General features: G+C 41.2%; 1 protein-coding gene across 1 annotated transcript in view; it reads left to right on the plus strand.

Annotated features, from left to right (window-relative positions):
* The window catches only part of LOC133560389 (ephrin-B3-like), a 192,390-nt gene that overhangs the window by 161,281 nt on the left and 6,736 nt on the right, over window positions 1-24,373 (plus strand). The window contains exons 3-4 of the mRNA XM_061912853.1: window positions 2,309-2,401; window positions 18,133-18,192. Of these exons, the coding sequence (XP_061768837.1) occupies window positions 2,309-2,401; window positions 18,133-18,192 (153 nt within the window). The remainder of the gene's footprint in view (window positions 1-2,308; window positions 2,402-18,132; window positions 18,193-24,373) is intronic.

The raw sequence follows: 24,373 nt of genomic DNA on the forward strand, positions 1-24,373 counted from the left end.
ACACAAGGCCGAGACACAAGTGTTGGCCACAGGTGTAGAGGAGAGGAAAGATAGGTGTACGACACGGGTATAGACATGTAATTGGGACAAGATTTGGTAAAAATCAAGACACAGGGGAAGTACAGGTCATCCATCAATCCATTTTCTACCGCTTATTCCCTTTTGGGGTCGCGGGGGGCGCTGGCGCCTATCTCAGCTACAATCGGGCGGAAGGCGGGGTACACCCTGGACAAGTCGCCAGCTCATCGCAGGGCCAACACTGATAGACAGACAACATTCACAGGTCATTGAACTTTAATTTAATTGACAAAGAAAACACTGTTGGGTTTATTTGCATGTTATTTTGAAATACAGAAACTAAAATTGAAAAAATAAGCGCTTCATCCTGGATCAATATAGTCTTTAGATAGCATCTTTCAGTTCCAGTGTCGGAATATAACATTTTCAGAATTTGGGTTCATGTTTTTTGTTGCTCTTGACTGGTGATTAAAATTTTTGATGAATGAAATATAAGTAAACACTTTTTTTTTTTTTAGATGTAGTTATTTCTCTTTGAAACTGAGAATATTTAGATGGGTCTGTGTACCTTCCGTTCATTCTATTTCCAATTCTGAAACCCAAATCATAAAACAAAATTATGGCCATTTTTCGATTTTTATTATATATGTCAGATTTTAAAACAAACAAAAAAGGGTTCATTTTCTTTAAAATATTGCCATGACATTGGATTTTGTGCTGTTTTCCTTTTATGCATTTTTATTTTTTCTGATGAACACAAAAATCCAATTCATGTTTATCCAAAATACAAAAATGCATCATCTGTATGATGACAAATTTAAACGGAAGCAGTATTTTAGCTTGTTTTTAGTATCACGGTAACACCTTTGTTCAGCAGGAGTCCTATTGTCATTTTAAAAAAGTGTAATTAAAAAATTGTCCAGCTTTTGTTTCAGAAATGAAAATCAAAAAATTGGCCCAAAATTAGTTTTTAGATTTGCATTTCCATCCATCCATTTCCTACCGCTTATTCCCTTTGGAGTCGCGGGGGGCGCTGGTGTCCATCCCAGCTGCAATCGGGCAGAAGGCGGCGTGCACCCTGGAGAAGTCGCCACCTCATCGCAGGGCCAACGCAGATAAACAGACAACATTCACACTCACATTGACACACTAGGGCCAATTTAGTGTTGCCAATCAACCTATCCCCAGGTGCATGTCTTTGGAGGTGGGAGGAAGCCGGAGTACCCGGAGGGAACCCACGCATTCAAGGGGAGAACATGCAAACTCCACACAGAAAGATCACGAGCCCGGGATTGAACTCCAGACTACTGAGGACCTTCGTATTGTGAGGCAGACGCACTGACCCCTCTGCCACTGTGAAGCCAGATTTGCATTTAAGAATTGGAAATAGAATGAACGGAAAGTACACGGACGGACCTAGATGTCATTTTTTCATTTTATTTTTTGTTTATTATTGTCACCCCGCCTAATTCCACTCACCCCAGCCGCCGACCCTGAGAGGGACAAGCGCTAGAAAATGTATCGATGGGTTTATTGTCGTCATGGCAACCAAATCATGACGTAACGTGATCATGTGATTTGGCTGATCAATTGATGAGCTGCAGGTGCATCGAATAAAGCGGTTGTGTGACTGCAGATACTGTCACAAAAATATCATGTATGTCGTGGATAATGTCGCCTTAAACTTTGTGTAAAATGTTCTGCTCGCCGTTTTTCAAAAGTATATCCAAGGAAACCAGTTGTTTTTTGGTTTTCATGTATGGTTGACCAAAACATACACTGACCAGTACATTAGAGAGGAGACAAGACACAGCAATCACCTTTTCCCTTCGTGTACATTTAATGTATTCAAAAGCACAGCAATTAGAAGTTTTCAATCTCAATCCAAGACAAAATTGCACCACCGCTTTTATAGTGCACGGTGAAAGTGGTTTATCTAAAGCGACGCCGACAGGGGCCGCGGGGGGTGTTAATGTATGCCGATGAGCAAGAGGACTTATTGAAGTGCCCCTCGTTCTTTTTTTTCGTTTGACATTTCAAAGTTTCAAATCGTGCTTTTAAATTGCAGCTTCTGCAAATGTCACTTGTCGCCTCGCCGGAACGCGTGTGCGGAATGTATTGTTGGAAATTGACAGTCACTGTGCCTTGTGAATGGACATACTTTTGTGCGCTTGTGTGTGTGTGTGTGTGTGTGTGTGTGTGTGTGTGTGTGTGTGTGTGTGTGTGTGTGTGTGTGTGTGTGTGTGTGCGTGCGCGCTGAGCTAACTATGTCATTTTCTTCTCCCTGCAGCGACGTCAGATGGGACGCGCCAAAGTCTGGACAGCATGAGGGGTGGAGTGTGTGCCACGCAGGGCATGAAGGTGGTCCTTAAAGTGGGGCAAAGTGAGTCCTCTTCCTGCTTACTTATCGCCTCACACTTCTGTGGGGGGTGTTCACCATACCAATATTTTGGGACCGGTACTATAATTATTTTGATACTTTTCGGAGCGGTAAGTAAAATGGACCACAAAAAAATTGCATTATTGGCTTTATTTAAAAAAAAAATCTTAGAGTACATTTAACACATGTTTCTTATTGCAGTAAGGCCTTAAAGAAAATAGTGAACATACAAGACAACTTGTCTTTTAGTAGTAAGTAAACAAACAAAGACTCCTCATTAGTCTGCTGATGTATGCAGTAACATATTGTGTCATTTATCATTCTATTATTTTGTCAACATTATTAAGGAGAAGTGGTAGAAAATATTTTTGCTCATTTACTGTTAATATGTGCTTACTTTCTCTTTTAACATGTTCTATCTACGCTTTTGTTAAAATGTAATAATCACTTATTCTTCTGTTGTTTGATAGTTTACATTAGTTTTGGAAGATACCACACATTTGGGAATCAATCCGATACCAAGTCATTACAGAATCATACATTGGTCATATTCAAAGTCCTCATGTGTCCAGGGACGTATTTCCTGAGTTTTATAAACATAATATACATTTTTAAAAAACGAAAGAAGATGTTGTGATGCCAAAAAATATTGACGTAATCATAACGGTATTGATTCGATACGTGCCTGTACTTGATATCATTACAGTGGATGTTAGTTGTAGATCCACTACACACCGTTGAGCTACAGTGTATAGTGAAACATGTTTAGTAATTCCTCGTCCTGAAGGGATGACACTTAAAGGGGAAAATTATCACCAGACCTATGTAAGCGTCAATATATACTTTGATGGTGCAGAAAAAAGACCATCTATTTTTTTAACCGATTTCCGAACTCTAAATGGGTGAATTTTGGCGAATTAAACGCCTTTCTGTTTATCTCGCTGGAGGCGATGACGTCAGAATGTGACGTCGCCGAGGTAACACACCCACCATTTTCATTTTCAACACATTACAAACACCGGGTCTCAGCTCTGTTATTTTCCGTTTTTTGGAACCTTGGAGACATCATGCCTCGTCGGTGTGATGTCGGAGGGTGTAACAACACTAACAGGGAGGGATTCAAGTTGCACCACTGGCCCGAAGATGCGAAAGTGTCTGCCGCCAGACCCCCATTGAATGTGCCGGAGTGTCTCCACATTTGACCGGCGATGCTAAGGCAGACATGGCACAGAGTTGTATGGATAACCTGCAAATGCATTTGCAACGATAGTCAACGAAATCACAAAGGTGAGTTTTGTTGATGTTGACTGCCAGCTAATCGATGCTAACATGCTATGCTAATCGATGCTAACATGCTACTAACCGGCGGTGCTAAAGCAGACATGGAACAGAGATGTATGGATAACCTGTAGATGCATTTGCAACTATATTACGTTTCCTTCCACCCACATTTAATGCGAAAAAAAAACACTTACGAATCGACGGATTTAAGTTGCTCCAGTGTCAAAAGATGCGAAAGTCCTGATCATTTGGTCCGCACATTTTACCGGCGATGCTAACGCAGCTATTCGGCCATGCTATGGCTATGAATAGCGTCAATAGCTATTCGCTCAATAGCTTCAGTTTCTTCTTCAATATTTTCATACTCCAGCCATCTGTTTCAATACATGCATAATCTGTTGAATCGCTTAAGTCGCTGAAATCCAAGTTTGAATCCGAGCTAATGTCACTATATCTTGCTGTGGTATTCCCATTGTTTGTTTACATTGGCAGCACTGTATGACGTCACAGGGAAATGGCCAGTGTCTTTGCAGAGAGCCGAAAATAAGGCACTTTAAAGCTTTATTTAGGGATATTCCGAGACCGGTAAAATTTTGAAAAAAACTTCAAAAAATACAACAAGCCACTGGGAACTGATTTTTATTGTTTTTAATCCTTTTGAAATTGTGATAATGTTCCCCTTTAAGAAGAAACGTACTTTATTTGTGGCCATGGAGACCAGGATTAGTGATTTAGAAGTCGCTAAAACATTGCCGATGGCTGATGGACGTTAGCCGCTAGCTAGCTAGCTATGTCTTAAAGCACCTCTTCCTGAGGGTGTTTCAGAGTTATAACTTCACCTTTATCGTTAGTTTTCAAAGGCCTACTGAAATGAGAGTTTCTTATTCAAACGGGGATAGCAGGTCCATTGTATGTGTCATACTTGATCATTTCGCGATATTGCCATATTTTTGCTGAACGGATTTAGTTGAGAACATCCACAATAAAGTTCGCAACTTTCGGTCGCTAACAGAAAAGCCCTGCCTCAACCGGAAATCGCAGACGATGACATCCCCTGTTGATGGCTCCTCACATATTCACATTGTTTTTAATGGGAGCCTCCAACAAAAACAGTTATTCGGACCGAGAAAACGACAATTTCCCCATTAATTTGAGCGAGGATGACAGATTTGTGTTGGAGGATATTAATAGCGACGGACTAGTAAAAAAAAAGAATAAAAAGTTTAAAAAAAAAACGCGATTGCATTGGGACGGATTCAGATGTTCTTAGACACATTTACTAGGATAATTCTGGGAAATCCCTTAACTTTCTATTGTGCTGCTAGTGTTTTAGTGAGTTTAACAGTACCTGATAGTCGGAGGGGTGTGTCCACGGGTGTCTTGACGCGCAGTGTCTCAGGGAAGTCGACGGCAGCTTTATGGATGGCGCAAGCTCAGCTGATCTCCGGTAAGAAGCGACTTTTTACCACAATTTTCTCACCGAAACCTGCTGGTTGGCATTCAGTCAGTATCCATGTTCGCTTGACCGCGCTCTTATCCATAGTAAAGTTTCACCTCTGGGAATTTTAAACAAGGAATCACCTTGTGTTTGTGTGGCTAAAGGCTAAAGCTTCCCTACTCCATCTTTCTACTGTGACTTCTCCATTATTAATTGAACAAATTGCAAAAGATTCAGCAACACAGATCTCCAAAATACTATGTAATTATGCCGTTAAAGCAGACGACTTTTGGCTGTGTGTACGCAGCGCTCATATTTCCTAACAGTCCGTGACGTCACGCGTACACGTCATCATTATGCGACGTTTTCAAGAAGAAACTCCAGGTAAATTTAAAATTGCAATTTAGTAAACTAAAAAGGCCTTATTGGCATGTTTTGCAATGTTAATATTTCTTCATTGATGTATAAACTATCAGACTGCGTGGTGGGTAGTAGTGGGTTTCTGTAGGCCTTTTAAGCCAAAATGCGTCTGTTCTCCCTTTTCTGTCTACACACTGTGTCTGCTTGTAAATACTCTGTGATTGTGTGCCGCCGTACATGCTCGTCTGCTCGGAAACCAGTAATGTCATAACGTGACCTCGACACGGGCACATTGGGGTGCGGGACCGGTACCTTTCAGAAAGTGTATATTACAGAAAATGCCCTGTAGTATCTCGGTACTACACTAATACCAGTATACCGTACAACTCTAAAACGTACGCTTTTTTGGTTCGCTGTCCACAGCATCTTCCTCCTCTTTAAAAGCATGTCTTTGGTCTCTGCTGCACAGCACACACACTCGTCTCCTCCTTTCAGCGAGCATATTAGAGCTTGTTAAGTGGCGAGAACAGCGCAGAAGTGTAGGATCAGTCAGCTCTAATGAGCCCCGTTGACTCCCCTCACACTTCCTTTTAACTGCTTGCACTCCTCATTCTCGCGCACACAGCTGTACATTACAGACCACATAAACATTTTCTAGCTTGCCCGCGCCAAAAAGGCGAGCGACTTCCATTTGTGACTTCAGGCCGTGCATAATTTCTTTGCAGCGAATGAGCCTCGCCTTCGTGTTTTCCGTTTAAGCCCCGTTTATACTAAGCCGGATAAGGTTATCCAGGGTAAATCACACCTAACCGTATCCATGTCCACACACAACGACCCTCGCAACGCGACCTAGTACGCATGCGCGGAAAATGTGCACGTTATAGTCATCTCCAGTGTTGCTTTGTGTGCAAGTTCTTAAATGTAACTTATCTAAACAATATCCAGTGTTGTGGTATTTCAATTAACTGGAATCCAGTGCCCTGTGGGGCCCTATTGTAGTGAATCACACCTGAGCCATTATAAGTTAATCACATTTTTAATGGACACGTGAAAGTATACAATGTACATTTTACAACAATCAATCTTGAGATCTAGATATCTGGTCAGGACACTCCTCACTCTTTTGCCTTCCCTTTCATTGTCCATTCGTTTTTGGTGACTTTATATACTCTGGACCTAGACGTTGAGTCCACGACATACATGGCAGACAACAACTGACACAGTCTGCTTTGCCAGTCCAAATGCATTCGCCGTTTTCCTCGACGGCCAGGTAATACAAAGCACACGCTATCTTTTTTTATCACATCCACGGGAGCTCGCATTCTCGTTGTCTCGCCTTCAACAAATGACCAAAGTTTTTCGCCAAGTAGAAACACAGCTGACCCGGCCGGACATTGAAAAGTTCTCTTACCGTCTGAGAAGTGTTGTATTCCAAATAGCTGCAATCGCTTTCTCTCAAGGTATTCATGTGTGATTTCCACATGCGTCTGTACGTGTAGAGGAAGGAGAAACACGGGCATGTCTGGATGACTCGCCTCCATATTTCCAGTGGTTAACTCCTACTCAGTGACCTAGTGGATAGAGGGTCCGCTCTGAGATCGATAGGCCGTGAGTTGAAATCCCGGCCGAGTCATACCAAAGACTATAACAATGGGACCGGTTACCTCCATGCTTGGCACTCAGCATTAAGGGTTGGAATTTGGGGTTAAATCACCAAAAATGATTCCCGGGCGCAGCCACATCTAGTATGTGTGTGACAATCATGGGTATTTCAACTTTAAGTTACCAAACCGCTTTATTATGAAGCTGGCTGTGGCGTGTTCTTTCTGATGTCACTTCCTGTGTGGACGAGGTCTTTCTGGCGTCACTTCCTCTCCGAACTCAGTTTGGAAACGATCAATGTGTCCATACAAAGCTAAGTGCCGAAGATTCAAGGATTGAAAGGCAAAAAGTTTGTCAGAGGAGGGGGACCTTAAACACTGGTTTAGTGTGGCTGAAACGGGGCTTAGGCTAAATAATTATTCTTTTAAGGCATGGGTGTAAAACTCTGGCCCGCGGGACAAATTTGGCCCGCCGTGTGATTTCCTTTGGCCCTTGAGACAATATCAGATTAAGATTACAGCTGGCCCGCCGATTAACATCGCATTCTTAATACTCATACTTGCCAACCCTACCGATTTTCCCGGGAGACTCCCGAAGTTCGGTGCCCCTCTCGAATATCTCCCCAGGGAAACCATTCTCCCGAATTTTTCCCGATTTCCACCCGGGTAACAATATTGGGGGCGTGCCTTAAAGGCACTGCCTTTAACGTTCTCCATAACTTGCAGTCATGTCCGCTTTCACTCCATACAAGCAGCTTGCCAGCCAAGTCACATAATACATGCGGCTTGTACACACACATAAGTGAATGCAAGGCATTCTCAGTCAACAATAAAGGTCACACTGAGAGTGGCCGTATAAACAACTTTAACACTGCTACAAATATGTGCCACACTGTGAACCTACACCAAACAAGAATGACAAACATATTTCGGGAGAACAACCGCACTGTAACACAACATAAACACAACAGAACAAACACCCAGAACCCATTGATTTTTTTTGTTTTGTTTTTTGAAAGTTGATTTTGCACTATTAAGTTATATAAGTGTTGCTTGTTTTTAAGGCAAAGCAGTGTAGCAAACTGAGCAAAAATTAACGTTTTATTCATGCACTTTCTCTTGCTACTTCAAGGCTTGAATGTTTGATTCATTCATTATTATTTTATTTTCAAATTTATTATTAGCCTGTGGAAAAAGTTTATTTTGATATTTACCTCAGAAGGCTGCAGATAGAAAAGGGGCATTGAATTTGTATTTAAATTTTATTTGATATGCCATTGATATTTTTTAATTATTATTATTTAACTCTGGAGTTTGCATGTCACTATAAAGTTATACAAGCCTTGCTTGTTCAATATTCAATGCAAAACTTGTTTGGGTCCCTATTAAAAGGTTAATTTTTTCAACCTTGGCCCGCAGCTTTGTTCCGTTTTAAATTTTGGCCCACTCTGTATTTGAGTTTGACACCCCTGTTTTAAGGGGTTAAACGACTTAGTGTAGACATGGCCTTAGTGTAGGGTGAAAAAATGACCTGCACATAATAGCCATCTGTCCTTCACATGACCCCGCCTCCCTCCTCCCTGGCGCTCAGTTGGCGTTATCGTGATTTGTGTATTGTGTCGCCGCTATCAGCCCGTTGCATCAGCAGAGTCGACAGAAATACTCTGTCGGGCTCTTTTGAATGACAATAACGCTTGCTGTCACACAGCAACTTAAATAAACAACATATCTAAAAACACTCCGCTCTTGAAATGCAGCCAATATTATGTTTGAGTTCCCCTTTTCCCGCTGCTCACTCAAACACCACCGTTGCCGCCGCAGCTCTCCACATCTTCGCTCCGTCTTGCTGCCGCCGCGGCTTAAAGGTCACGTCGATGTTGTTTGTCAACTAAATAAAGCATTGCTGCGACTCCACAGACACACATGCACGCCTGGCGTCCATGCATTGACTTGTCCCGGCCTATTTCATCCCACATCTGTCCCAGCTTGCTCCTTGTCAGCCTCGCTCACAGCTCACCGTCGATGCAGGCCCCTGCCCCCCCGAGCTCGCTACATGTGTGAAGTAAAGTCTGCTTTATATTACTGTGTCGAGACTAGGCCTGGTCCGATCTTTTGATAAACCAATTGTGTCAGTAAGTTGGCCAGCCTGCTCAATCGCCGTGGTGTATGCGTTGTTACGGGTTACAACAGCGGTCACTCTTTTGCCTCGGCCTCAGCAGCTGCGGGCGTTTGTACTTCAAATAAACAGTAAAAATGACCTGCTGAAAAAACCCCAAAGGTCAGTATTACCATATTAAATTAAAATAATCGAAAAACGTGATTGATAACAACATGTTGATAAAATCATAGAGACCAACTAGCGTTAGCTTGCTAACTAGGTTAAATAGTAGCATGCAGGGTTGTACGGTATACCGGTATTAGTATAGTACCGCCGTACTACTGAATCATATTCGGTACTATACCGCCTCTGAAAAGTACCGGTTTCTTACAAGTATTATGCCTGCAGGACGAGGAATACCTAAACATGCTCCACTACACACCGTTGGTCACCGGCGTCAAAATGTAAACAAACGCCACTGGTGGATCGACACCTGACATCCACTGTAATAATACCAAGTACTGTGGCGTATCTAGTCGATACCACTATGGTTACGTTGATATTTTTTGTTATCAGAACATCTTCTTTTGTCTCTTAAAAAAAATGTATATTATGTTTATAAACTCAGGAATTATGTCCCTGGACACATAAGGACTTGAATATGACCAATGTATGATCCTGTAACTACTTGCTATCGGATTGATACCCAAATTTGTGGTATCATCCAAAACTAATGTAAAGTATCAAACAACAGAAGAATAAGTGATTATTACATTTTAACAGAAGTGAAGATAGAACATAGGGCTGGGCGATATGGCCTTTTTTCTAATATTGCGATATTTTTAGGCCATATCGCAATATACGATATATATAACGATATTTTGCCTTAACCTTGAATGAACACTGGATACATGTAATCACAGCATTATGATGATTCTATGTGTCTGCATTAAAACATTCTACTTCATACTGCATTAATATATGCTACTTATAAACTTTCATGCAGAGAAGGAAATCTAAGTCAATTTACCAAAACTGTATTTATTAAAGTTATTAGCACGTGACTTTTCAAATGATGCTACATATTAGCAGTAATGCTACTTTTGGTAGCAACACTTGTGCCCTACACTTGACAAATTAAAGTTGTCTATTCGGCATATTCCCACTTAAAGCCGAACCACCGCCAGACGATGGACCCCGTGCTGTTTTTCTTGGGAATTAATTCTTCCTTCATTTGTTACTAAGGGTGCAACGGATCAAAAAAACTCACGTTTCGGATCGTTTCTCGGATCAGTGTCACGAATCGGATAATTTTTCGCATCAGCAAAAAATAAAAAAAAAAAAGACGACAAATAGAAAGAAGTTTTGTTTTGTAACACTTTTAAAATCAGGTTAAAGTGCACAAGGCATAATATCATTTTATAACATAATTAATTAAAAACAGTGCCACATAAAAATGGATTTCTCCTTTCTTTAAACTTGGACCAATGACCATTAATAAAAATAAAAAAAGGTTTAAAGTGCAACAGAAGAATGCACAACAGCTTTCTTGAAACATAGGTAGTCAAATAAAGCTTGACATCTGGAGGGATGCTGCTGTCTTCCACACTTGGAGCCATGGATTGTAGAATCCTTGTTTTCAGTGGCAGGATCATTGACACAGATGGTGAAGTTTCAGTGGTCAGCAGAGATGTAACAGTTTTGAGGGGTTTAAAGGCCTACTGAAATGAGATTTTCTTATTCAAACGGGGATAGCAGGTCCATTCTATGTGTCATACTTGATCATTTCGCGATTTTGCCAGATTTTTGCTGAAAGGATTTAGTAGAGAACATCCACGATAAAGTTTGCAACTTTTGGTGCTGATAAAAAAGCCTCGACTTTACCGGAAGTCACAGACAATGACGTCACAAGGGTGAGGGCTCCTCACGTCCTCACATTGTTCATAATACGAGCCTCCAGCAGCAAGAGCTATTCGGACCGAGAAAACGACAATCTCCCCATTAATTTGAGCAAGGATGAAAGATTTGTGGATGATGATATTGATAGCAAAGGACTAGAAAGAAAAAAGAAAAATGAATAAAATAAAAAGCAATGGCTCCGGGCGGCAGCAGTGTGAGCGTTTCAGATGTAATTAGACAGATTTACTGGGATAATTCTGGAAGTTCCCTTTTCTGCTTATTGTTTTAATAGTGTTTTAGTGAGATTTTAAAGACATACCTCGAGGTCGGATGGCTGCGGTGAACACGCAGTGTCTCAGAGAGAAGCCGAGGAGCCAAGCTCACAGCTGCCTTTTAAACAGCTACTGCAGAAGGACGAATAATCCAATGATGTCTCCGGTAAAAAATATATATATCACAATTTTCCCATCCAAAAAGATGCTGGTTGACGTAGAGAAACATGTTCACTTGACCGCTCTGTGTTAAAAACAAAGAAACACCGGCTGTGTGTCAGTGCTAAAGACAGCTGCAATACATCGCTTTCCACCAACAGCATTGTTCTTTATAGTCTCCATTATTAATTGAACACATTGCAAAAGATTCAGCAACACGGATGTCCAAAATACTGTGTAATTATGCGATGAAAAGAGACGACTTTTAGCCGTAACTGTTGCTGAGCTAATATTTCCAGACAGTCTGTGACGTCACGCGCACGAGTCATCATTCCGCGACGTTTTCAACAAAAAACTCAGCGGAAAATGTAAAACTGCAATTTAGTCAACTAAACCGGCCGTATTGTCATGTGTTGCAATGTTAATATTTCATCATTGATATATAAACTATCAGACTGCGTGGTCGGTAGTAGTGGGTTTCAGTAGGCCTTTAAACACCTGGAGGACCTCCTCTGCCACTCTCACATCATCATCAGACAGGATGATGACGTCTTTGACATTTGTCTTCAGGGTCTTGTGGGTCAATGCAGAGTATATCTGCCTGATGCTCCAACGTATCAAAAGTGGAATTACACCTTGTTGGGACATCATGTATGAGCTTCTGAGTAGGCAGTTTTAGCATTTCTTGCTTTTTCTTAAGCACATGAGCAGCTGTTGTGCTTGGGTGGAAGTAGGAAACCTTCCTGATCCTCCCAAGGAGGCGCTCCATCCTATTGACTGAGATGTGATGCCAAATTCACTACATGTGCAAAGCACCCTACCTGTGGTCCCAGCCCTGCCTCATTCACTGCATTTATTTGATTTTTGGCATTATCACTTGTGACTGGGATATCTTTATCTTCCATTCCTCCACTGCTTGTGTCAGTACCTGTGCAAGGTGACTCTGGTAACAGGGGCGTGTCTTCTCATCTCCCACTCTGCTGTGATGAAATGAGTACTTACCGTCACATAGTTCCCCTGGACCTCCACCCTTCTGTCGTGAGCGCAACAGATGACGCTCGGGATAGTTCGTCCACAACTTTTTTCTTCTCTTGCTAATACAAATCTGGCACAATCTTATCGCTGAAAAGTTGGTGCGCGACGTGATGTCGTAATGTGGCTGACGCACTTTCAGCATGTGTTTAAAACACTCGTTTTGCACAATGGAGTCTGCACCTATAAAGACACCGATTAAACGGCACGTGGCGTTCAAGTTCCTCTGTTACTCCGCTCGCCATTACCTTGCTGTGGGAACAACTTTTTTTTTTTTTTTTTTTTTTACCATAAATCAGACCGCGGATCACGTGCGTGCCGAACCGAAGATATTGATCCGAACGGATCACGGATCAGTGCCGATCCGTTGCACCATTATTTGTTACAATATTCGCACCTTCTTTCTCTCGTATTACCACTCGACTGGGATGAGAATCAGCACCCCTTTGTCCGCTAGCATCACAGCTAATGTTAGCCACGCTGCTACCTCTCTGCTGGGCGAGGGCGTATTCGTATTTGACGTATGACGTGACAGTATGTGACGTGTGCAAGAATGTGCGCTCGCTGTCTGTCAGAAGGAGACACAAGAAAGAGAGGGAACAGCCTTTAGTGCAGGGGTCACCAACGCGGTGCCCGCGGGCACCAGGTAGCCCATAAGGACCAGATGAGTCGCCGCTGGCCTGTTCTAAAAATAGCTCAAATAGCAGCACTTACCAGTGAGCTGCCTCTATTTTTTTTTATTGTATTTATTTACTAGCAAGCTGGTCTCGCTTTGCTCGACGTTTTTAATTCTAAGAGCGACAAAACTCAAATAGAATTTGAAAATCCCAGAAATTTTTTTAAAGACTTTGTCTTCACTTGTTTAAATAAATTCATTTATTTTTTTTACTTTGCTTCTTATAACTTTCAGAAAGACAGTTTTAGAGAAAAAATACAACCTTAAAAATAATTGTAGGATTTTTAAACACATATACCTTTTTACCTTTTAAATTCCTTCCTCTTCTATCCTGACAATTAAAATTAATGTTCAAGTAAATCTATTTTTTATTGTAAAGAATAATAAATACATTTTTATTTAATTCTTCATTGTAGCTTTGTTTTTTTTGAAGAAGAATATTTGTGAATTATTTCTTCAAACGTATTATGATTAATTTTCAAAAAAATTATTTTTGCAAATCTAGAAAATCTGTAGTATCAAATTCAAATCTTATTTCAAAGTCTTTTTAATTTCTTTTAAAATTTTTGTTCTGGAAAATCTGGAAGAAATAATGATTTGTCTTTGTTAGAAATATAGCTTGGTCCAATTTGTTATATATTCTAACAATGTGCAGATTGGATTTTAACCTATTTAAAACATGTTATCAAAATTCTAAAATTAATCTTAATCAGGAAAAATTACTAATGATGTTCCATAGATTATTTTTTTAATTTTTTCCAAAAGATTCAAATTAGCTAGTTTTTCTCTTCTTTTTTCGGTTGAATTTTGAATTTTAAAGAGTCGAAATTGAAGATAAACTATGTTTCAAAATTAATTTAAATTTTTTTTCGTTTTCTCCTCTTTTAAACCGTTCAATTAAGTGTCTTTTTTCATCATTTATTTACAAAAAACCTTCCGTAAAAGACAAAAAATGTACCATGGAATGACAGACAGCAATACCCATTTTTGTATGTATATAGATTTATTCATTAAAGGTAAATTGAGCAAATTGGCTATTTCAGGCAATTTATTTAAGTGTGTATCAAACTGGTAGCCCTTCGCATTAATCAGTACCCAAGAACCAGCTCTTGGTTTCAAAAAGGTTGGTGACCCCTGCTTTATTGTAATAAAAGCAACTGCGTGAGAACGTATACTCGAATATTACGATATAGTCATTTTCTATATCGCACAGTCAAACCTGCAATATATCGCATATATCGATACATGTTAAAAGAGAAAGTAGGCAGATATTAACAGTAAATGAACAAGTAGATTAATAATTCATTTTCTACCACTTGTCCTTAATAATGTTGACAGAATAATAGAATGATAAATGATACGATATGTTACTGCATTTGTCAGCTGACTAAATTAGGGGCCTTTGTTTGTTTACTTACTACTAAAAGACAAGTTGTCTTGTATGTTCACTATTTTATTTAAGGATGAACTTGCAATAAGAAACATGTTTGATGTACCCTAAGATTTTTTGTTAAAATAAAGCCATTATTGCAATTTTTGTGGTCCCCTTCACTTAAAAAAGTACTGAAAAGTATTGGAATGATTTTGGTACCGATACCGGTACCAAAATATTGGTATCGGGACAACACTACTAGCATGTGTTGTAGATACCATTGTATTTCCGTTTCAAGGTCTTCCAAATAATGCCGTGACGTTTGACGGTGTCAAACAACATCTTGATGTGTAGTTATTTTGGGGGCGCTTTAGCGTTTGCCGTGTTCTGAAAATAAACTACATGTCCTAGAATACTCAACGCAGTGCGGGACAGGCAAGGTGGGGGGCGTGTGGAACGCCGTGAGCAGGAAGTGAAGTGTGTTTGTCGTCGATGACAAGAATTGTTGTTTTCGGACAAATCATCAAAATCAATCCATGACTATTTGAGTTATGTTGCCAACAAACACACAAACTAACCCTGGCAAAAACCTAACTTCTTCGACAGAGGTAAGAATGCTTGCATTCTGCAAAGCAAAGCGCACACCTTTCGCATCGGGTGTTTCCAAGGCAACGCAGCCAGCCAGCCACGCTGCAGCGCATGGAGGGGAATCACCCCAAAAAACTGTACACCGCACAAAATACAAGTAAACTGGGTGGATCTCACATGAGATGAAGGTGGGCGAACCATCCCTCAGTGGCCTTGTGATTAGAGTGTACACCCTGAGATCGGTAGGTCTTGAGTTCAAACCCCGACCAAGTCATACCAAAGACTATAAAAATGGGACCCATTTCCTCTCTGCTTGGCACTCACCATCAAGGGTTGGAATTGGGGGTTAAATCACCAAAATGATTCCTGAGCGTGGCCACCGCTGCTGCTTACTGCTCCCCTCACTTCCCAGGAGGTGGAACAAGGGGATGGGCCAAATTCAGAGGTTCATTTCACCACAGCTAGTGTTTGTGTGACAATCATTGGTACTTTAACTTTAACTTTAAGAACAGAGAAAAAACAAGATAAATGAATGTAATACAGTACATAAACATAATTGTAAATTGCCCAAATCCTTCATCATAAGATCTAATAACAATTCTTTAAAACATCCCTGAAGAAAGCTAACAAAATAAACACTCTGTGGCGCATAAAAGCATTTTTGCTATAAAGTATTTCACATTTTACATACAGGTTAAATTTTGCATCATTCTAATATAATTTCATGACAACACACAAGTTTTGTACACAGAAAAACCGGTGTTTTTTTCCTTGTTTACAAGTGGCGTAAACATTAACAACAGGTGTAATGTGCAATTTAAAACCTAACTTCTCGAGCCTTTTTTGATGAAAAATCATCAATTACGTCATCGTACGAAATCTGTTGTGCAACTTTTTGATTGAGGCTGATGATGGCAAGTCCAGAGAGCTGCTCCTGTAACATCCAGGATCTCAAGTGCCTTTTAATAAGCTTCACTGTTTCACCCGTCAACTAACCGGAGTCACGTGAGTCACGTTGATGACACTTTTTTTCATTTGTCACATAACCCAAACAAATAGGTGTTGCTATATGGGTCGATTTTAATTTTAGGAATGAAATACAATTTATTTGGAAGCAGTTTGTGTTCTCCTTGACAAATTGTCTCTTCCCGTGTTGCCAACTTTGCTAAATCTGTGTTTCTAATTCTCCTGACGACTTTTTTTCGTAAACAGCTATTAGCGACAAATCTAGCGACTTTTATCGACCGGTGTTATTGGAGACTTTTTTTCTGTGTTTTGGAGATTGACACCAAAGCACAAAGCAGGGTGCTGCCGTGAGTCCATCCCCTGTTCCAAAGCTCTCACAGGCGGTCAGCTGGTGCTGCCATGGTGCATTCTATTCTTACTGGGGACTCTATAAAAAAAACAAAAAAAAAACTTACTCATAGAATTGAACGGCGGTAGTCTATAAAACTGGCGAGATTTGTTTATATTTTTTATTTATTTGCGTTCGCTTCGCCCTAACATTGCTTGCACCCTGAGCGGTCGCCCACATTGCCCATAGCAAATGGATGGGGGGGTTAATCATTAGTCATTTTGCAATGCAGTCTGCTGAAAATGATGGAAAGTGTGGAGGAGTTCAAGTACCTCAGAGTCTTGTTCACGAGTGAGGGAAGAGTGGATTGTGAGATCGACAGTCGGATTGGTGCGGACGCTGTATCGATCCAATGTGGTGAAGAAGGACATGAGCCGGAAGGCAAAGCTCTCAATTTACCGGTCGATCTACATTGCCATCCTCACCTATGGTCATGAGCTTTGGGTTATGACCGAAAGGACAAAATCACGGGTAAAAGTGGCCGAAATGAGCTTCCTCCGGCGGTTGGCGGGGCTCTCCTTTAGAGATAGGGTGAGAAGCTCTGCCACCTGGGAGGAACTCAAAGTAAAGGCGCTGCTCCTCCACATCGAGAGGAGCCAGATGAGGTGGTTTGGGCAGCTGGTCAGGATGCCACCCGAACACCTCCCTGGGGAGGTGTTTCGGGCACATCCAACCGGTAGGAGGCCACAGGGAAGACCCAGGACACGTTGGGAAGACTATGTCTCCCGACTGGCCTGGGAACGCCTTGGGATCCCTCGGGAAGAGCTGGACGAAGTGGCTGGGGAGAGGAGAGTCTGGGCTTCCCTGCTTAGGCTGCTGCCCCCGCGACCCGACCTCGGATAAGAGGAAGAAGATGGATGGATGGATGGATGGATGGATGGATGGTGCTACTCTACATAGCATTGCCACAAAACACATTTTAAGATATTTATCACTCTCTACTGCCATCTGGCGAAACAGGGGCCGGTTCACCCCAAAAAAATCTGTCACGCTTCATGTGTCATGTGAATCCTATTCCCACTCTATGTATGGACTAACTCAATAGGGGGCCCTCTCATCTTGTCTTGACTCACTCCTGTCTTGCGTCGCCGATTGTCACCCGCACGCCGTCTTGCGGTGTCCAGATGGCCTCCAATCCAAGAAAACCTCTCCTTCTGGAAGCGTCTTCTTCATCGGCGCCACCACTCGTGTGTAATCAAGTGTGTGTTTGAGTCACATCAGTGCACTTTAATCACCATTACTGAAGGCTAGCGAGGCAGATGGGCTGATTTAGCGAGCTGCAGATTACAAGCCGTTCTGGCGTTGCGTCGAAAAACACAACTCGCCGACCTCTCGTCGTTATCCCGTTCGACCTCACTGGATAGATTTCAGTCCAGTTTGGCTCACCATAGAAAAGTCTGGAAGGGGAAAATCCTGATCTGGCTTGTTAGCGGCTACGTAATCGTTGAGGACTTCAAGAGTTTTGTTCTTTGTCTTCGTCCTTGCCTATTCGACGCATCATTGGACATTAGTGTGTTTACCTCTATTATGGATTATTATATTATGATGTTCCCAACTCTGGAAGTGAAGCTTTTATATCCAACTGACTGTCCACCCAATTACAGGTCCATACGGGCTGCCTCCCAAGAAGGAGACGGCGGGACGCTCCACCAACAGGAACTCAGGTAAGCAGAAAATGGACATGATTCAAGAGACGGATAGAGGAAATGAAAAAAGGCTTGTAGACGAGGGAGTGGGAGAAAAAAACAACAAAATGCAGCAGGGAGGGAGTGTTTAAACGAAGGTGGGGGCGACAGATGGAGGATGTGCAGCAGTGACATCTGCGGATCTCTCTATTTAATTCCATATATTTCCTCTCCATCCTTCTCCCTCGGAGCGAAGTGCCGCAGGCGGGCAGTGGATGGTTAATAGCTACATTGGACAAAGGACAAAAAGGATAGATAGAAAGATGGGGAGGAAAAAGAGAGGGGAGGCAAGGAGCCAGGGCGAGACCAGAGGCAACATTGGAGAGAGTTATTACTGTCATTAGATGCCGCAGCCTGGCTGGGAGGGGGTGGGGGCCACATCAGGGGTGTGATGGAGCAGACAGAAGGGTGAGGCGCACCGGGGGAGGAAGATGAGAGTAATTGCCAAGCGAAGAAGAACAGAAAAAACAAAGTACTTTATATTTAACACTTAAATGGGACCTATGGTGAATTATGTTTTTCTGACTCATAAATGTTACAATGTTGGATACGCAATGTAAACAATGTCAGAGCATTAAATCATAAGGTGCCCACAGTATTACATGCCCTTATTGCCGGGCTTTTGCACTTGTGTCCACACAACACAGTGGAAGCACTTACCCTATTGTTCAAACTTTTAGGTGAACCTACAATCCTTACATTTTCTCAGAAATCGACAGTGCCAATGCGCCTAATGAACGGATGTATCCTAGTTTTGCTTACTTCGAAGCTTACTTCGTTTGTAATGATTTGTGACTGGTAGATGGAAATTAAACATAAGACATACACTATATTGCCAAAAGTATTTGGCCACTCATCCAATTGATGAGAATCATTTGTCCTAATCACTTGGCCCAGTGTATAAAATCAAGCCCTTAGACATGGAGACTGTTTCTACAAACATTTGTGAAAGAATGGGCCGCTTAGTGATTTCCAGCGTGGAACTGTCATAGGATGCCACCTGTGCAACAAATCCAGTCGTGAAATATCTTAGCTCCTAAACATTCCAAAGTCGACTTTACTATAAGAAAAGTAAAGAGTTTGGGAACAACAGCAACTCAACCACCAAGTGGTAGGCCAAGTAAACTGACAGAGAGTGGTCAGCGGATGCTGAAGCGCACAGTGCAAAGACGTTCTTGCTACAGAGCTCCAAACTTAATGTGACCTTCCAATTAGCCCACATATATTACGCAGATAGCTTCATGGAATGGGTTTCCATGGCCGCGTAGCTGAATCTAAGCCATTCATCACCAAGTCCAATGCAAAGCGTCAGATATAGTGGTGTAAAGCACGTCGCCAGCAGTGGGAACGCCTTCTCCGGACTGATGAGTCACGCTTTTCCATCTGGCAATCTGACGGACCAGTCTGCGTTTGGAGGTTGCCAGGAGAACGCTACATTTCGGACTGCATTGTGCCAAGTGTGAAATTTTGTGGAGGAGGAATTGTGGTCTTCCATTGAAAGGAACTTTGAATGCTCCAGGATACCAAAACATTTTGGACAATTCCTTGGGATGGCACCTTAAGTTCATATGTGAGTAAAGGCAGGTGGTCGAATACTTTTGGCAATATAATGTAAATCTGGCCTTCAGATGCCCCCTGTTCAATAAATGACACTAGCAAGTACAGGTGAGCAAACAAGGCCAAAACGTTGATGTTTCATTGAGAAAATTGAAAACTACACACGGCGTTCAAAAATCTGTTAAATTGTTTTAATATGACTTTGGTAAGCTACGAAGCTGCACCGCTTGAGTGATTGTCGGAGCTTTACGACTACCGTAGTCAGACGTGCTGTGCTTCAACATACAGTATTATTAAGGTGTTTGTATAAGGACCCTGAAATGGCAGCCATTAGGAGACATATCTGGTGTTTTGTTTTGCAATATTATGCAAAACTAACTTTTGATGTGTATTTGGGTTCTGCATAAGTCCTGAAAATGTGCACACGACCACCATTGTAATCTGCGCCATCGTCAATAAGCTTCTTCTTTTTCTATATCTTCTTTTTATATGGCATTCATCTCCCGCTGTTACCATTTTTAATATGATGTAGCCTAAAGTTTTAACTTATATCTGTCAGGATTAGTTATGGAAGCGCTAAAAACTACTGGTACAACAAAGAAGACGGGGAGAAGATGCTGTCGAAGTGGAGCCACGTAAATTAGACAGCCCACTAAACAACGTATGCTGAAGTGACAGTCAAAAACCTTGAAGATGGTCCGTAAAACATAATGTATGCAACATTTTGACCAAAAAAACACCATTACATGTTATGTAGACTACAGAGAAGTGTTATAAAATAAGACACAAAAATCTTAATATGGCCCCTTTAATGCGCCTTACAGTCTGAAAAATAGTAATTTTTACACATTAAGTAAAGTTCTAAGCCAGAAAAAAGGAAAAGTTTCTTCAGGAGACTCAAAAAAAGGTAGGATAAAACAATATTTTCATCTAATGTTGGCTAACGTGGCTGGAGAGAGGAAAGTCTGGGCTTCCCTGCTTAGGCTGCTGCCCCCGTGACCCGACCTTGGATAAGTGGAAGAAAATGGATGGATGGATGAATGGATGGATGGATGGATGGATGGATGGATGGATGGAAGGATGGATGGATTGATGGATTGACGGATGGATGAATGGATGGATGGATGTTATGTTGGCGTCCGCGTGATAACTCTGTATGACATGTAGTGACATACATGCTGCTAAAACAGTTTTTTTTTTTAATGGAGAGTCTGAATCCAATTTCAAGTGTACCTAATCTTTTCACTAGGTGAATCTTTATTTTGTTAAATAAGTTTATTTTCGACCGTGTTTGGGGGGAAAAAATAGCACTAACGGCTTCATGATATATGCAATATACATTTTCAAAAGATAAATTATAATAATTTTGGAGAGAGAATATGTAATGTTTAGGTGTGGCGACTCCAGGATGCAGGGACTCCAGCCACATTAAAAAAAAAAGCCCTTTTTTATTAAAAAAAATAGATGTACAGCTGGGAAGTGCACAAGGAGCAAACATGCGAATGAAATGCAAAGCAAAGGACAGTACTGGCATAATAAGCATCCTGATGACTACTCAGGGACAGGTGAGGCAAAGAGGACATTGGAGCACTGGACAGAAAATAATACGAAATATAAGAAACTAATAATCACTGTCATGTGACATCATGACATGGTGGGACATGACTTTTTTTTTAGTCTGGGGATGCCTCTGCAAAAATATTTTGGACAGACTCAAACAATGGTTTATTATAGTGACTTTGGAGCAAAATGTACACAACATTTATAACAAAGCATATCTAATATACTTATATAGACCACAAAAGAAATGTTTTAAATGTCTAAAAAAAACTTTCTTTTTTGCTATGGAGTTCTGCATTCCAAAATCATTTGTTTTGCAATTTTAATCTCATTTTTGTGACTTTGACATCTTGGGACCTTTCATGTTTATTCCCCGGCCACTTCATTAGATGTTCATTAGAGCACAATCTAACATGAGCTTCATCAAAAATGTTGCCCTTGTTAAGATAGTAAGTTGAACAATAATTGTGAAACTACGCATTATTACTGTACAAAAAACAACGTTTTTAAAACAGCTCTTGTGTTGGATGTCATTGAATTGTGCAAGTGTAGTTTTGTTGAAATTCTAATTATCTAACAAGGTTTTATCCCTGAACGATGGATTTAAGGTCAGCCCGGTATGACCGCTTAGAATCTAGACACAAAAAGTGCTCACTGTCATTTTTTTCTTTTTTAGAAAAAAAAGAAACAGAGTTGCATGTGATTGGCGGGTCAAAAAAAGAAGAAATAAAATAGGTGCGGAGGTGATGGAAGAGGGTTTATAATGCAGTGGGCCAGTGAAAGGTGACAGTCATAATGGAGATGGAGAGCGAGGGATGTCAGTTAATGGAGGGAGGAAGAACGCCAGAGGAGACAAGCATTAGCACTTTGCTTGCCCTGAGTTCTGCACAACAGGGCGCACAACCGTACATGTGTGTGCGTGTGTGTGTGTGTTGCCGGGTGGTGAGCTCAGAGCAAGGTAGGTCATTACTGCTCCAATAAAGCCAAGATGGAGAGGGGAAGCAGGATGATGCGTGCCAGGAATAATGTTCCACCAATCAGCGCACTTTATACAGCAGGAACTTGCATTTAGGACTTTAACCAGTTTGCCACATGCAACTTGCACGACCTCGCATCATTCACCTACAACTTCCTGAGGAAAAGACAGCGAAGGCTTTCGGGCTTCAAGGAGCCTCAGGGCAAGCTGCAGTGTTTGTGTGTGTGTGTGTGTGTGCGTGTGCGTGCGTGCGTGCGTGTGTGCGGTGTGGCCGGGGCGGTCAAAGCCCAGTAAAGTGGTTCTGGTCACAAGGCCCGGTGGTAGCGCTAAGTAAACACTGTTGTGAGGTTATGTGTTACCTTGATTACACACTGTGGCTTTACGAGGGCCCCAATGTTAGGGTGCTGAAAAGCGGTTACTTTGCAGAAATACAACTTCTGCACAGCTTCAAGAAATCCACAATATCAGGTACACTTTGTAAGCGAAAAAACACACAACCTTTATTTAACTTGATAAGAAAGATCTCTTTTACAAGGGTGGCCTGGCCAAGAGGTCGACAGCCCATGTCACAGAGCAGTTAAAGAAAAGTAATAAATTAGGACATAGATTTTAAGATGCATGAGAGCGAACTGTAAAACAATAAAACAATTAGGATTTACACATTTTAAAAAACACAGACGCTGTGCTGACGTTCCACGCTGTCTGTCCCTGAGGATAGAACGGAGGGCTCCAAATGGAAGTAGTTCAGAGAGTTTTTTTTATAATGTATTCCATACCAGAGGGGCAGTAAAGCTGGAAGCTCTTTTGCCAAATTCAGTCCGTACACGAGGAACATTTAAAGCACAAGTATTATTGGAATGGAATGCGTAAGAGCTGTTTTTTTCATTGTAACAAAGTACACAAGTAGGGAGGAAATACAGTCGGGCAAAAAAGTATTTAGTCAGCCACCGATTGTGCTAGTTCTCCCACTTAAAATGATGACAAAAGTCTGTAATTTTCAAAAGTTTATTCACACTACCATATAACATTTACAATAGTGGAGAATATCATCATTTAAAGATGTTGGTATGTGAAATGGTGCCCCAAATAAGCTAGAAGAAGCTTTTGACAGGGGGTCCAAAGGACAATATATACATGGAAAGATCAAATATTGTAGCAAGCCCAACAACGAAAAACAAAAACAAAACAACAATGCTATATGATAAACACAAGATAATAGTACTAAAGCAAGCATACACATACATACATACATTCATTCAACCATGCAAAACCCAACAGTAGTCTACCCCACATGAGGCATTAAAGATATGTGGTTAATAGGTAATTTTTCAGTTTCTTTTTGAAGTTGGAGAATGGATACAGCATCTTGAGGCTCTCATTAAGCTGGTTCCAAATCTTTGGTCGCCTGCATATGACACTGTGAGCGGTACAAGCCAGTAAACGATGTTTACCTGTTATCAGATCTAAGTTACGAGTGTTGTGGGCATGCTGGGGATGGTAGATAGGAACCAAACTACAAAGATTCAGCTTGTAAATGACTTGATAGGTTAAACAAGCATTTTGATAAATATTGAACTCTGTCAGTCTTAAGAAATTATATTTATGAAATAGATGACGAGTGGGGGCATTAAACTTGGACCATGACAGGGCCCGTATAATTTTCTTTTGCATGGATTCTAATTTGTGAAGGTAGGTAGGGAAGGTGTTACACCAGATGATGGTGTAACACTTTCCCTATCATCATAGGTACACTTCAACTGTGAGAGACAGAATGTGAAAAAAAAATCCAGGAATTTACATTGTTGGAATTTTAAAGAATTTATTTTTAAATTATGGTGGAAAATAAGTATTTGGTCAACCATTCAAAGCTCTCACTGATGGAAGGAGGTTTTGGCTCAAAATCTGACGATACATGGCCCCATTCGTTCTTTCCTTAACACGGATCAATCGTCCTGTCCCCTTAGCAGAAAAACAGCCCCAAAACATGATGTTTCCACCCCCATGCTTCACAGTAGGTATGGTGTTCTTGGGATGCAACTCAGTATTCTTCTTCCTCCAAACACGACG

This window comes from Nerophis ophidion, linkage group LG10 (genome assembly GCF_033978795.1).
Source record: "Nerophis ophidion isolate RoL-2023_Sa linkage group LG10, RoL_Noph_v1.0, whole genome shotgun sequence".
In the NCBI taxonomy this organism is placed as follows: domain Eukaryota; kingdom Metazoa; phylum Chordata; class Actinopteri; order Syngnathiformes; family Syngnathidae; genus Nerophis; species Nerophis ophidion.